Raw genomic sequence first — 16,408 nt, forward strand, 5'->3', positions numbered from 1 at the left:
GAAAAGGCCTCCCTTTATAGAGATTCACTCTTGCAAAGCTTACAAAACAAGCTAAGCAAGAGTGAAATCCCTCCATACACGTGTATGGAGGGGGTGCAAAGTGGGTGCTAGCTATCACAGCTAGCACAAAATATCTACCAAAAGTAGATGCACAGTGGTCGGCCAGCCAAAAATGACAATTTGACCAAAACAATGGTCGGTCGACCAGAAATAGTGCCGACCGGCCATAACCAATGGCCGGTAGCAGCCAAACAGGGCTGGTGGCCTCAAGCCATGGCCGGTGAGGCGTGGGGATGGCCAATAAGCCATTTCCCACCCTCAGGAGCAAAACAACAAGTGTTTGGTGCAAAACCAAACACAAAATAGGCAAGTCGAGAGGTCTTGAGGCAAGGCGCATGGCCGAGACCTCCGAGAACTCAGGATGAACACAAACATGGATAATCATCAGGTGTTCAAATGATGACGTCCAAGTCTTGAGGACGGTCAAAAATCGGGTGTCTACAGTGCCCAATCTTCTACTGTCTCTATCTTGTATGAATCCACAGTCACCCTTTCTTCGAATACCACATGGCCTAAGAATTTAACCTCTTTCAGCCAAAACTCACACTTCCCAAATTTAGCATACAACTTATGGGTTCTAAGTGACTCAAGAACTACTCGTAAGTGTTCCTCGTGTTCCTCTTTAGAGGGTGAATAAATCAAGATGTCGTCCACAAAGCCACAAAGCGGTCTAGAAACTCACGGAAGATCCGATTCATCAAATCCATAAACACCGCTGGAGCATTAGTCAGCCCAAAAGGCATCACTAGGAACTCATAATGGCCATACCGCGTACGGAATTCCATCTTCGGGATATCCTCCTCTCTTACCCTCAACTGATGATCACCCACCCGATCTTAGGTTTATCTTAGAGAAATAACAAGACCCCTTCAACTGATCAAACATATCATCTATATGAGGCATTGGGTACTTGTTCTTAACAGTTAGCTAATTCAACTTCCAATAATCAATACAGAGTCACAACGCACATTATTCTTTTAGCAAAGAGAGCCGGTGCTTCCTTATGCGAAGTACTAGGACAGATAAAACCCTTATCTAAAATTTTCTGGAGTTGAACCTTCAACTCACTCAACTCAGCAGGTGCAAACTGATACGGTGTAATAGAAATCGGTGCCGTGCCAGGCACTAAATCAATAGAGAACTTGATCTCCCGGTGAGGTGGTAAACTAGTAAGGTCCTCGGGAAAGACATCGGGGTATTCACGAACCACCCTTGGAAACTCAACCCGGACTTCATCATATTCATTATTCAAAAAGGTAGCAAGGAGACAACTAAGTTCACTCCACCCACACGGATTGTACACCGGTGATAAGACTCTATCCACCCGGTCCCCTAAGAAATAAAAACAATCACCGCCCATGGTACATACAGTAACCCTCTGATGGTAACAATCTATAACAGCTCGGTATGATGATAACCAATCCATACCCAAAATAACATCAAAACCAGTCATATCAAGCAATGCAAATGCAAAAGGTAATCGACGACCGGCAACCTCGATGTCACAACCCTGACTCTACACAAATAGGAGATGCTAATTGCGCCAACTCCAACCCCGAAATCGATGCAAATGAAGACGAGATAAAAGAATGGGATGCACCCATATCAATCAACACATTAGCAACTGAATTGCAAAATAAGAAGGTACCTCTTACTACAGAAGGTGTTGGTACAAGATTTGGCACGGTAACAGCATACACACACCCAATAGGTCTCTGCTTAACCTGCTCACCCCTCGGAGCATAAGCCTGATGCACTGACTGAGCCGAAGAGGCTCTTCGATTGGCCGTCAAGGCCTGTGCTGACTGTGCAGGCTGGTGACTCTGTGTCTGCCTTGAACTAGACACACCATATGTGCCACTCAACTGTGGGCAAAATCTCTTCAGGGGCCCTACCTGCCCATACTGATAACAGGTGGGCAGTTGTCCTCTATCCTGATTCTGTCCTTGAGAACGAGCCGAAGACGATGCAGACTGTTGCCTTCCTCTACTCTGCGGGCAAGCTGGAGACTTGTGGCCCAACTGACCACATTTGTAACAAGTAAAATCTCCCTGGCCACCCCTTCCAGAGCTCGAACTCGGTACTGGAAAGGTGGACCTCGACTGAGCTACTTGGGACGATTGAGGGTTAGAACCCCTCTGCCTGTTTCCGTCCCCATGACTATCCTGACTCCTTCTGGAGCCCCTCATCCTCTCCTCCTCTGTATGCATAATGGTCTCAAGATGGGCCACCGCCGCCTCCACAAGGCTCCCATAGTCTCTAATCATGGATCTGGCCACTCTAAACATGAGCCCTGTCCTCAGCCTCTTCTCGAATTCCAAATAACGGCACTCCTCAGTCGCCACAAGTTCTGGTGCAAACCTCGACAAACTGGTGAATGTGGCCTCAAACTCGGCCATTGGTGTGTTCAACTGCACCAGCTTAGAGAACTAGTCCCTCAACTTTTCCCTAATAGTGGGATGCAAAAACTTGTCCTGGAAGGCATCGACAAAAGCCTCCCAAGTCCCTCCAATGCACCCCCACGCATATTTCCCCTATTGACTCGCGTCTCTCTTCAGCTGGAAGGACGCCAAGGTCACTCTCAAACCCCCATCTTCGATGCTGAGCATCTCAAATGTCTTCACCATCTTCTCTAACCACTCATCCGCTTTCAGTGGTTCCTTAGGATCGCCCAAAAACTCATCCGGGTTCGACTAAAAAAAACTCCCTCTTCAGGAAAGATGGCCCTGCCTCAGCACCCTGGGCCTGGACTTGATTCTTAGCTCTGAGAATGCCCATGACCTGTTGACCTACTGGCTTGGCTACGTTGGCTTGACCAACCCCTTCTTCTTGTGCCAGAATTTCATCTGGTATAGGCATCTCGTGCCTCCTAGGCCTACCACGCCTACCACCACGACCACGTCCTGACATCCTATAAAGGTAACAAAGAGATTAGCATATTCCCAAATGTGCCGAAGCTAATTTACTCGCGTCCTAATACGATGGACAACAGTAAATCACTCCATATAAGCACGTAATCAAATAAACATATACAAATTTCCTTCCTAGATAATGATTGTCTCGCTACGTTGCTAGAGTTTTAATTAGAAACAACAGCGATCAAGTGCTCTTCTAATAAGACTTCCAGAAACCTCACAAATTCTAAACTTCATACAAAAGATGCCCCAGTTAAATTATTTGGAAAGAGTCTTAACTTCGTATAATCATTATTGGTAAATTCACCACATTGGCTTGCGAACCTGGCAATGTGTTCTGCTGTTCACTGATTTCCATTTCCATAAAAGAGAGCAAAGTTTGGTATTCTAAACCCCCTTGGGTATTCATGCACCCTATTCATCCATTCTGGGTATGGCTTTCTATATATCGGAGTCTGAGCCCCCCAAGCCATTGGTCCACACATTTCTCTGATAACATCAGCAATTTGGTCCCTAGGAACCATATTCTGTGCTTGTTGGACTGCTACTGGAGGAACAAACATAGGGTTTGGTGGAATTCCATGTTCTTGAGGTCCTCTTCGTCCATAGGGAGGTATATTTGGGACTGGCTGTCCCTGTGGTACTGGTTGCTGTTAAGAGTATGGTTGACCTCTCTGATCTTGCCCTGCGAACGGACCTGTGCAAGGTGCTGCAAGAGGAGGAACATGTGTTGTTTCTCTCCTAGCCGCAGGAAACCCTTACAACCCCTCGGGTGTGAATTTGAACAGAGAGTTAGTGACCCCCCTTGTGCCAGGCATGGTTTCGAACATAGGATTTGGAAACATTCTCATGCCATTTTCTTGTGTTGGCCCAGATCCACCAATTTTATGGCTTCGCTGTTAGGTAATTAGATATTTTGATTTACAATAGGCCTTGAAAGTGGCTCATACCATGACTGAGGTGTAGGTGATGGTCTTTCATAATTTTGATTACTAGTCTGACTATTAGTATGTCCATTACTTTGTATAAGCTGTTTATCTTTAGCCAACCTTTACTGAAGAACACTTGAATTTTCCTCTATATGCCTTGTGATAATTGGTTGATTGGAATTCATTCGATCCATGAAAGATGTTGCCCATCTTTCCATTGTATACATTAACTGTTACCTTATGGTATCTACCAAGCCTCCCTACGGATTCATTGGCTGGGTAGACGGAATAGTGGATGGTCCAATTCCATGGCCTCATCCAATATTTTGAACATGTAGTGCATGTTCCAAATTGCTAGTTTGTTTGACTATTGGTTCTGATGAGATAGGTGCTTCCATAGGATGTGCTATCACCTTATCCTCTGGATCAGGTACTTCTATCTCTCCCTCCACACTTTCTTCCAAGCATTCATTTTCTCATTGTCTCCTACGTCTAGCCATTTTAGGGTCCCACTGGGCGTGCCAAAAATATATGCTTGTTTTTTGGCTTTCGAAGGTTAATAATGTAAATTTAAGCGTGCCAGCAAGGATCAGCAAGGATCAATTAGTTCTTACAGAATATTAATTGCCAACCAATTATCAGATGATTGTGTTAAAGTTCTTTTAGCCTCAATGAAGAGGACTTTTACTGGTGGCTTGTTTAGGAGAAATTAGTAAATAACAACAAGTGAAGAACAATTTCAGAATCTAAATTTGATTAAGTAAATGAAAACTTACAATGATTTGACCCAGCCTCGTAGAGGTTTACAGCAACAAACTATAGAAACTACTCCTAGGAAATGAAGTGCAGTACAGGAATTAAAGTGCAGAAATGTAAAGAACTGTAAAACTAGAAAGCAAATAAAGTAAATAAATTGGCTTTTTGATTTGAGTTTGGGGCTTCATTCTGGGGCCTTCTCTGTTATTTATACTCTTCAATGGTAACTGTCGAAGTGGGCTTCCAACCATCGAAATGTCCTCCCATGATTGCTGAACATGCTCTCTCACAGTCAGTCTCACCAAGCCACTCTTGCAGTTAAGTTTCCCTTCTAATTTTGAATTTAAACTTTGTGAGTAACCATTAGGCCACATCATCTTATATCTCTCGATTGTTCCAGTGCTACACATATCCATTATTTCCAATACGAACTGCCACATCTCTAATTTTGATTGGCAACTTATGTTAACGTCTTACATTGCTCTCTTCGTGCCACGTGTTAAATTGTGACTGGCTTTTACAAATTATACAGCCAACAAGTTTGAAAATTGTATCACTTTGATATCTGACTTTTTAATTGTAACACATTTGACTCTGAATTTTGAATCTTGTTTCAAATAAGAACAATTGAAGATATCATTGTTTAATTTCAAGGGCAAAATCGTCAATTTGATAAAATATAAACTAATTTGATAAAAATAAATGTCAAAAAAATATTTTTGGATATAAAAAAATTATTTCTACCCACTAAAGATAAAATTATATAAAATTGAAAAATCTTTTAGACATTTATTTATTTTACCAAATTAATTTTTATTATGTGTTTGGATGATGATCATGTAATAGGTAGTTGTTTTTATTTTCATTAAATTAGTTTTTATTTTTTTCAAAAGTCAAATATGGCGACAACTTTGATATCATTGTTAAACCAATCCGTTAAATCAAAAAATTCCAAAACGAAAAACATTTCATATATTAAATATATCGATTACACATTAAAATCCTGACAATCACTCATTATATGATCATCATCCAAACAAATAATAAAAATCAATTTGGTAAAAATAAATAAATAAATAAATAAATAAATGTCTAAAAGATTTATCAATTTTACATAATTTTATCTTTGACAAGTAGTAATAATTTTTAAAAATTTAAAAATATTTTTTTGACATTTATTTTTATCAAATTAATTTAAATTTTATCAAATTGACGATTTTTTCCTTGAAATTAAGTAGTGGTATCTTCAATTTTCTTTATTTGAAACAAGATTCAAAATTCAGGGTAAAATGTGTCACAATTGAAAAGTAAGGGACAAAAGTGACACGAGCCCCAATATAGCGATTATGGTTTAGAATCGACCCATTGATATCTTGGATCCGAGTTTCATTGCCTCATTTGATTGTTCATGTGTTGTTTCCCCTTACTCCTCTTTGAGTTTGACTATTGGGATGTGTTTGTTGTGCTTGGGACAGGTTGGTAGCTTATTGGTCCAAACCATTGTTACCCAAAATTTTGGCTCTTCGCTCGAGCGAGACTTTTTGCGCTCGAGCGAGCTGTGTATTTTTCCTCTTCGCTCAAGCGAGACTTCCTTCGCTTGAGCGAGTTTTGTCAACTCTTAGTATTTTTGCAGGCTTGCAAAATTACTGGGAGGGTGCATTCTATTCTCGAGTGAGTGTGAGTTTTGTATCTGGTCGCTCGAGCGAGACTTCCTTCGCTTGAGTGAACTGCACGTATTTCAGTTCGCAGAAACACCCTTTTATATCACTTTTGCATATCTTTTTCTCTCAAAACCCTAGACCGACTCTCTCTCTCTCTCTCTCTCTCTCTCTCTTTAAAACCCAACTTCTCTCTACAAATACACTCAGATTTAAGGATCTCTTTACTCTACTATCTTTGATAAAAAGATAGAGCACTTCGAGGGCTCTCATTTTATCCGAATAGAGTTGAGTTTTGGCATCTTTGAAGTCTCTTCATTTCTTCGTCTGGTCTTCTAAGCTTGTGGTAGGGATTTTCTACACCTTCTTATGATTTTTAACTTGTATATTTGCTATTCTCTCAACAACATTGAGATTTGGGAGTTTTGAATAACAAGGGGTTTTGGTTTTGAAATTTAAAAGAGGGGTTTTCCAACTAGATTCTCTAAAATGGTTGTAGGGATGGAGGTGAGCTTTGGATGTGATAAAATGATGAGTTTTGATACTTGAACTTGATTTGGATAAAAAGAGGCTTTTGCCCTAAAATGTCAAATGTTGATTTTGAAATGGAATTTGGGAATGATAATTGGAATTGGATTATTGATGATGATGGTGGTGGGGTTAGGTATGCATTACCACCCACATCTTGGAAATTGGAAAGTGTATCTTTATGAAATTTAACTATTTGTTTAGAGATATCTAGTTTCTGGAATGAGATATAATACTTGGCATTGCATGGTTTAGAAAAGAATGATGACAATGTTTTGTCACGAGTATTGCATATGCATCAAACCTTGTATACTTGTTAAGATCTATAAATTGTGTTGGATTATCTTTACTGGGCTTTGACTCACCCTACATGAGAAAACATTTTCAGGTGTTGGTGATATGCCTCCGCCAAGGCAATAGTTTGGGAGGAATCGGAGCTGAAGGCTTCTCTTTTGTGTACTATGCTATTGTTTTGATTCAAGCTAAGGGCTTTACATGTATTGGATTTATATCCACTTTTGTTGTAATCAAGCATGGTCTTGGAAAGATTGAAGCCTATAGGGCATTTATTTTTGTTGGTCTCTTATTCCATGTCATTGAATTGGTACCACATGCTATAGATTCATAGTAGAGCTTATGAATGTATAATCATATGTGTTAAACTCTTTTTTACTATTGACTCTCATGAAATGGAAGAACATTATACTGTTATTCATATTGTTATTTACATATGGTCTTGGATGGATGGCATTGATTTTGAGGCGCTACACCCAAACTATAGAGATTGTTAGTGTAATTTTCCTTACAAATTAATTTTGTAAAATAAGTAAATAAATAAATGTCTAAAAGATTTATCCATTTTACATAATTTTATCTTTAGTGGGTAAAAATAATTTTTTAAAATTCAAAAGAGATTTACTTTTTTTGAATTAGTTTATATTTTATCAAATTGACAATTTTGCCCTTGAAATTAAGCAAAGCTATCTTCAATTGTCCTTATTTGGAACAAGATTCAAAATTCAAGGTCAAATGTGTTACAACTGAAAAGTCAGGGACAAAAGTGACATAAATCCTAAACTATAGGGATCGTTAGTGTAATTCGCTCTTATCTAAACTACACACGGAAGCTCCCTTTATATTGGAAGGGAATTTCTAATAAGAGTCTTAGAAAACTCAAAATCCGTATATTATTTTTTTAAAATTCTTACTTTTTAAATAATTAAGAAATCTTCTATTGATTAACATTTATTAAATCATTAAAAAAAAAGATTTACATATTTCAAGAGGAAAGTTATTTAATCAATTTATAAATTTAAATTTTGAAATTTGAAAAAGAAAGTTAACTAATTAGTTTTAAAATTTAAAAAAAAAAAAATTCTTCCAACTTTTCTTAAATCATTAAAAAAAAAAAAACCTTATTATGTCTTAATTTACACATTTCAAAAAGAAAGTTAATTAATTCATTTAAAAAATTAAATTTAGAAATTTGAAAAGGATCAATTTTAGAATTTAAATTTTTGTACCACTAAAATATAAGAATCAATTCTTTTCTTTCATAGATTATTTCTCTTGATGTTTAATTTTTTACATAATTAAAAAAATTTTATTGGCCAACTTTTATTTCTTTGTAATATGATTGATGATCCATTTTAAAACTTGCTTCTCCCACCAAATATTAAATAGGTTTTTTTAGATAGCGTATATCAATACAATAAATCATCCAAAACTCCTTTCAAACATTGTTGATGTGTTTGGTTCATATATTTGGGTAGAAGTTTTGAAAGAAAAAAATGAAAAAAAACGTATGAAATTATGTAAAATGTAATTATATTTCATTGAAATTTTGCCTATCTTTTTCTTTTCTCATTCCAAATTCCTATCTAAATCTATAAATCAAACATAACATAAAGTTGGGTATATATTTTCCAAACTGGAAATTTTTAATTAATATGACTTTATAAAATAGTGTACTACAAACTCTTATCACACATGTCTCTCCATATAATAATGATTGAAATTTATTTTAGTTGCTATCTCAAAAAAACGCTATAGAGTCAAAGAAAATGCGTAGGTCTTAAAGTAAAAATTTTATGTTAGAACTTGTTAAAATGTAATTCTCTTAATATTATAATTTTTTTATGGACTCATAAAAAAGTACTGCAAATTTGATATCCCGAATCCTTTAAAGCAAATTCAGTGCATTAATTTGTAATCTCTGTCTCTTTGTGTCGTCTTCATCATTGTTAAACCTTTTGAGTCTTGTGTTGTTATCCATTCTTCCTCCTTGTTGTTCCAGTAGGTACATCTTAGTGTGCTCTGAGATGTCATCCTGTACCTTTGGGAGTGGGAGAGAAACTGGGAAGGTTGGCTAATGTTTTGTAGTTACTTTGTCTCACCTTCAGGTTGAGACCGCTCGAGCGGTCTTTTCGTCACTTGAGCAGTGAAATTGACCTTCCAGTATCTCGTTTTATAGTCTGAACTTCTAGAGCATGCATTCTTCGTTCGAGAAAATCTTTCAATGCTCGAGCGGTATTTACAAAAGGGAGTGGAGTTTCAGGGAGTGGGTATTATTTGCTCAAGCGTAGGTTTGATCGCTCAAGCGGTCTCTCAAATTTGAATTCTTCACTCGAGCTCACGCTTGCTCACTCGGGCGGTTTGTCCGCAGTCTGCTATAAAAATTGTGTCAAATCACTTCAAAAGTTGAGTCTTACACACTTTTCCATCACTTTTCACTTCACAATCTCTATACATTAACTCCCACTCACTTTTCTCTCATCTCTCTCTAGAAAACCCTCCACCCATTTCATTTACTCCTAGATCTCTCATTATCTATTGAGATTTTGGCCATAGTGTCTTCTTTAAATTTTGAGAGCTTGTCAAGGGTTATATTGTGTATAGTGCAGATCAGATTTTAACGCAGTTGATTTTGGAACTTTTTAACTTTTCTTCTCAAGGTCTTGAGGTAGTGATTTTCGTTGAGTAATACATATGGTTTTAGTATATCTTGTTCATTTCACTATGATTTCTAGTTTGTTTCGAGATGTGGATCAAACAAAATGTTAGAGAAATGATTTCTCTCTCATGATTTGGTCCAACATAAATTAATTTTTGTGAACTCTGAACCACTGGGGATGCATGTTTGTAGTCATTTTAAAAATTAAGGAAAAACTCTCTTTTGATTAAACCCTAGGCTTTGGAGTAATTTGGAAAAAAGTGAAATTGGTGTAATATTCTTGAAATTGATGTTAAATTTCCTAAGAAATTGAAGAAACCTTCCTAAGGTTGTTATGTTGTTGAAGCACACATGAAAGGAATGAGAATTTCAGTTGAACAGTTACAGTAATATGTGATGTTTATGTTTGGAAATTTAGAAATTTATGAGTGATTGTTGATTGTGAATATGACGAAATGTTATATGTTGCATGGATTCATACCTTACTATGATTTTGAGAACTATTGCATCATAGAAGCCTTACTTGAATAAGTTGCGAGTTATGGAGATATTGTGAAACGAAGATATTTATATGTGATTATTTCTCATTTCATTCATTTGCATTATCTTGAATATCATTCATTTACAATCTTGACTCGGAAATTAACTTGTTGTTTTGAGAAAACAACTATTGTTATTGAAAACGTTTCAGGGTAAATATATTTGGTAAGTCCGGTTAGGGGGTGTGGATTGGAAATTAAGTTGGCCTGAGTGTCCTTCGTGTAAGACCAGAAACATGCGCGTATGGGTGCCTAAGCCCTTCGGTTAGTAGCCGGTAAGGTAGGATTTGGTAGTGCTTGATATGCCTACTTACAAACACTAGCCCTGGGGAATTACCGGAGTTGTATTTCCTACTTCATTGTTTAAATCTTAAATTTCATGAAAATAGTGAACCTTGAATGAAATATTGCATGGATTTTGATAGAGATGGAAAATTTTGATATTTGAACATGACATGGCATTGCATGCATTTGTATGAGATTGCTCCAAACATATATACTTTGATAAGATATCCTTATAGGGCCTTGTGCTCACCCCTAGTGGATTTGTGTAGAAAAGGATGTAGTGATCCTGCCTAGTTGAAGGTGTAGAATGTATTGAGGGCAAGAGGCTCTCTGTTTTGTATGATTTTATTACAAGCCAAAGGCATAAGATGTTTGGGTTTGAAAACCTTTTTATGTAACCAGGTTTAAGCCTTGGAACTGGTAGCCTCAGGGCATCTATCTTGTTGTTCATTTCTTTCAATTTTATATAGTTACACATTATATTTATTCATCTTTGAAGAGGGTGAATATGTATTACATGTGAATGTTTTGTATACTTCTTCTATGAAATGATGTACTACTCGAGGAAGTTGGTTGATTGAAATTAAATGTTGATGGGAATTAAGAACATAATCATTATTTTGGTGGGACATATGAGTTTCGGTCATGAGCATTGTGGGAACATGTGTTAAGTTGTTCGCTTTTGTCCTAAATTACGATGTTAGGACCAAGACAGGCTCACGGTGATAAAGGCAAGAGGTGGGGTAGACCTTGCTAAGGAGTTCATGAGGTACTGGTTCACGAGGTTTTGATACAAGATGAGGGACTCGGCTAAGCCAATGCAGCCTAGCAAGCGGCCCAAGCTAATGTGGCCGAGCAAGTGGGACAAGGGGGAGTCTCGGACCAACTGGGTCAAGCTGCGATGGGTGGATTAGCCAGGGAGATAGTGGAGGCTTTGAGGGAGTCGATAAACATGTTGAAATTGGAGAATCAAGCTCGAAAAATGCCGTAGAGACTAGGGTGGTTTTTTTTACCTAGGAATTTTTATGGGCTAAGACAAATGAGTTTCATGGGTGTTTGGAGCCCAAGAAGGAAAATGAATGGTTGGAGCAAACCATGAAGACATTTGAAATGCTTCACATTGAGGATGGCGAGCTCGGAGTGACTCTAGCGAGCTATTATTTGAAAGGAGATGTGGGCCAATGATGGAAATACGCCAAAGGCAGAGTTGAGCCGACATGGGAAGCCTTTTTTATTGCTTTCCAAGACAAGTACCTACCTTCCACTAGTAGGGAGAGACTGAGATAGGAGTTTTTAGACCCTAAGTAGTTAAGCACATTAGTGGTTGAATTCGAAGCGGCTCGATTTGCATTAGAGTTAGTGGCAATGGAAGAACGTCGTTGCATTGAATTTGAGAAGAGTTAGAACCAAAATTTTGTTCAAGATTGTCGGGAATATGATATGAAACTATGACCGTTTAGTAGAGGCAGCGACACATGTAGAAATTATAGTGCAGGCCGAGGAGGAGAGGATTTGATTTCAAGACCAAGAGGACATGAGTCACCGGGTGACTCCAAGTCTAATAAGAAGCACAGGGCTTCACTCCATCTCAGTCCCATTTACAACAGACAAGATCTATTTTTTCGTTGCCTAGTACTAGTATAGGGAAGAATGCTCAAGGTAGGTTCACTTGTTTCAAATGTGGCCAGTTTGGTCACAAAGCCAATGCATGTCCATAGAAGGGAGGAGGACAACAAATGCCACCACCACCACCACCTAACCGATCACAGAGTCAGTCCTAGAGTAGGGGCAGGGACCTACTTGCTTTCAGTGCAGTCAGTCAGGACATATGAAGAAAGCATGCCCACAGTTTGGAAGTACATTTGGCACATCGGGGTCGAGGCAGACTCAGAGCCACCGGCAGGCTCATTCAGTTCAGGCATCACCAGCTATTCAGGGAGCCAGCTTAACTCAGTCAGTGCAGCAAGCCTATGCTCCGAGAGATGAGCAAGTTGATTAGAGGCCACAGTGGTGCGTGTATGTCGTTACAGTGCCAGAGCAATTGCTGAGAGCCTCTGTTATGAGAGGTAATTTTGTCGTGTTCAATTCTATGGCTAGAGTATTGATTGATACGGGTGCATTGCACTCATTTACATCCACTACTTTTGCTTCTACTTTGGGACTAGAAACTGATTAGCTAGAATCTCCTTTGTGGGTTGAGTCACCGGTTAGGGGTAGAGTGGCATTGGGACAAGTGTGCCGCTCTTGTGAAATTAAGGTTACGGATCGTCGACTCTCTTTTGATTTTATAATCTTAGGCATGCACACTTTTGAAGTTATATTGGGTATGGATTGGTTGTCACATTTCCAAACCACGATAGATTATTAGTGCCACTGAGTGTCCGTATTTACAACTACTGGGGATTGCTTTTATTTCATATGTGATCGGGGGTGATAACTCCATTGCGCCGTTCTATGACCTTAAGGGTCAAAGAGAACTTATTTGTCTTTTTTCTCTTTCTCTAACTAATGAAGATAGTGTGAACCGTGATGACTTGCTGGGGGTAGTTTGTGAATGCCCAGATGTTTTCCCTGAAGATCTCACAGGTTTGCCACTCCACTAAGAGAATGAATTCTCTATTGACTTAGTGCCAGGTACGTCACTGATTTCCATGGCACCATATAGATTTGCATCCGCCAAGTTACATGAATTGAATATCCAACTCCAAGACCTCTTAGATAAAGATTTTATCCACCCTAGTACATCACGTTGGGGAGTGCCGACTCTCTTTGCTAAGAAGAAAGATAGGTCATTGCAGTTGTGTATCGATTACCGCAAGTTGACTTGAGTTACTATGAAGAACAAGTATCCTCTACCCAGAATAAATGACTTATTTAACCAACTTAAGGAGTTTCGTTACTTTTCAAAGACCTAAGGTCGTGGTACCATCAGTTCAGGGTTAAGGAGGGTGATATTCAACAAACGGTCTTTTGTACACGTTATGGCCTTATGAGTTTCTTGTTATGTCATTTGGGTTAACCAATGGCCCGCCATCATTCATGGACCTGATGAGTCGAGTCATTCGGGAGTTCTTAGATAGATTTGTAGTTGCTTTTGTGGACGAAATTTTGATATATTCACTATCTGAGGAGAAACATGAGGAACATTTGCGCGTAGTACATGACTTACTTAGAGTGCACAAATTGTTTGCTAAATTCGAGAAATGTGAGTTTTGGTTAACGGAGGTGAAATTTTTCGGGTATGTTGTGTTGAGAGAAGGGGTAACCATTGATTCCTCCAAGATAGAAGCCGTACAAGATTGGGAACGGCTTAAGAACGCTTTTGAGATCCGAAGTTTTTTAGGGTTAGTGGGGTGTTACCACCGTTTTGTGAGGGACTTCTCTAGATTAGCTGCACCATTAACCAGGTTGACTAGAAATGGTATCAAACATATGTGGAATGAGACTTGTGAAAAGTCATTTAAAGAACTTAAGGTTATGTTGACTACCGCTCCAATTTTAATAATTCTGAAAAGGGATTTGGGTTGTAACGTGTATTGTGATGCATCCCAGAATGGACTAGGGTGTGTGTTGATGCAAGAGGGGAAGGTTGTAGCTTATGGGTCACGGCAATTAAAAACCCACAAGAAGAACTACCCCACTCATGACTTAGAGCTAGTAACGATAATTTTTGCCTTAAAAATTTAGAGACACTATTTGTACGGTGAAAAGCTTGACGTCTATTCTAACCACAAAAGCTTAAAATACTTATTCTCTCAAAAAGATCTAAATCTGCGCCAACGTTGGTAGATGGAGTTTATGGAAGACTATGATTTTGAGATGCACTATCATCCGAGGAAGCCCAATGTTATAGCCGATGCCCTTAGTCGAAAGTCTGTGAGTACTGTGGCAATTATGGCCATTTGAGAATGGGTTTTGTTGGGTGATATTGGCGAGTATGACTTGCATCTTGGCGAGTCGAGGAAGGGTGCTACCTTGTTTACTCTGACTGTACAATCCACCATGATTAGCAAAATCATAGAAGCACAACAGGATGACCATGAGGTAGAGGCAATCCATGAGAGAATCTCAAATGGAAAGGAAGAGAAGGGTTTGAACATCTATTTAGATCTCAGTGTGAGGTATTTAGATCATTTGTGTGAGCCAAAACCTTGTAGAGAGGAGGTACTTCGAAAGTTTCATCATTTACACCTTGCAGTACATCCAAGAGGCACAAAAATGTACCTTGATCTTAGTCGTTCATTTTGGTGGAGGGGCATGAAACAGGATGTCACTTCATTTGCATCAAAATGCCTTACTTGCCAACAAGTAAAGGCCAAACGCCAAAGACCAACGGGTTTGTTACAACCCCTACCTATAGTCGAGTAGAAGTGGTAATATTTCACCATGGACTTCGAAGGACACATCAAGGTAACAATGTAGTTTGGGTGATTGTTGATAGGTTAACTAAGTCTACACACTTCATCCTTATACGCACAAGTGACTTAGTTGATTATTTGTCAGAGTTGTACATTAGAGATATAGTTTGACTTCATGGGATTTCGGTGACCATTGTTTCAGATAGAGAACCTCGTTTCATCGCCCAGCTATAACAAAGCCTTCAAGAGGCATTGAGAACTAAGTTGACATTTAGCACATCCTATCATCCTCAAACCGATGGGCAATCCGAGCGTACTATACAAAATTTGGAAGATATGCTTAGAGCTTGTGTTTTAGATTTCAAGGGGTCATGAGAGAGGCACCTACCGTTGATTGAGTTTGTCTATAACAATAGTTTCCAAACATGTATTGGGATGTCACCGTTTGAGGCCTTATATGGCTGACCTTGTAAATCACCAGTTTGTTAGGCCAAAGTAGGTGATGCACCGATGTTGGGTCCAAAATTAGTTCAAGAGACAACCGAGAAAGTTATTCTCATCCGAAAGAGATTGGTTACGGCTCAAAGCTGACAAAAGAGTTATGCAAACAAGAGGAGGTAATCTCTATCTTTTGAGATTGGTGACCACGTGTTTCTTAAGATCTCACTAAGGCGGGGTTTGATGAGGTTTGGGAAGAAATGAAAACTATCTCCAAGGTTCATTGGGCCATTCAAGATCTTAGAACATATTGGAAAGGTAGCATACAGTTTGGCTTTATCGCCACAACTTTCTAGGGTTCACGATGTATTTGATGTTTCCATGCATAGAAAGTATGAACCTAACCATTTGCATCTACCTGATTGGGTTGATTAAGAAGTAGGTGAGAATGCCTTATGAAGAATGAGCGGTTCAAATAGTAGATACCCAAGAACAAGTGGTGAGGGGCAAGACCATACCCTTGGTGAAGGTGTTATGGAGACATCATGGTGTTGAGGAAGTAACTTTGGAACGAGAAGTAGTAGTCCGCTCCAAATACCCTGATTTGTTTAATAATATTTATTTGATTTGTAGTCGTTGTACACTTAAATGTTATTATAAAAATTTGATATTTCAATGCTAATTACAAATTGTTAACTTGTGATTGGGAAAAAAAAATATTTTATAAAAATCATCGAAGTTCATGAAATCATCATGTTGTTGAAAACATACTAAGTGATCATATTGTTAATATTTGGCATAAATCTTGTGATAGGAGATTGTTGGTTTAAAACTAGTTTTGTAGAAACAGATTTGTTTAATTTTGGGGACGAAATTCCCTAAAGTGGGGAGGTTGTGATGCCTCGAATCCTTTAAAGTAAATTGAGTGCATTAATTTGTAATATTTGTCTCTTTGTGTCGTCTTCATCATTGTTAAACCTTTTGAGTCT

At 38.5% G+C, this 16,408-nt stretch overlaps 1 protein-coding gene across 1 annotated transcript; it reads left to right on the forward strand.

Moving 5' to 3' along the window:
* Positions 1–13,662: 13,662 nt before the first annotated feature.
* On the forward strand, positions 13,663–14,310 carry LOC145819204 (putative mitochondrial protein AtMg00860). The gene has a single exon (XM_082913164.1). It carries the CDS (start codon positions 13,663–13,665, stop codon positions 14,308–14,310), a length of 648 nt encoding a protein of 215 aa, XP_082769290.1.
* The last annotated feature ends 2,098 nt before the right edge of the window (positions 14,311–16,408 follow it).

This window comes from Camellia sinensis, chromosome 1 (assembly GCF_055761805.1).
Source record: "Camellia sinensis isolate YWXY chromosome 1, ASM5576180v1, whole genome shotgun sequence".
In the NCBI taxonomy this organism is placed as follows: Eukaryota; Viridiplantae; Streptophyta; class Magnoliopsida; order Ericales; family Theaceae; genus Camellia; species Camellia sinensis.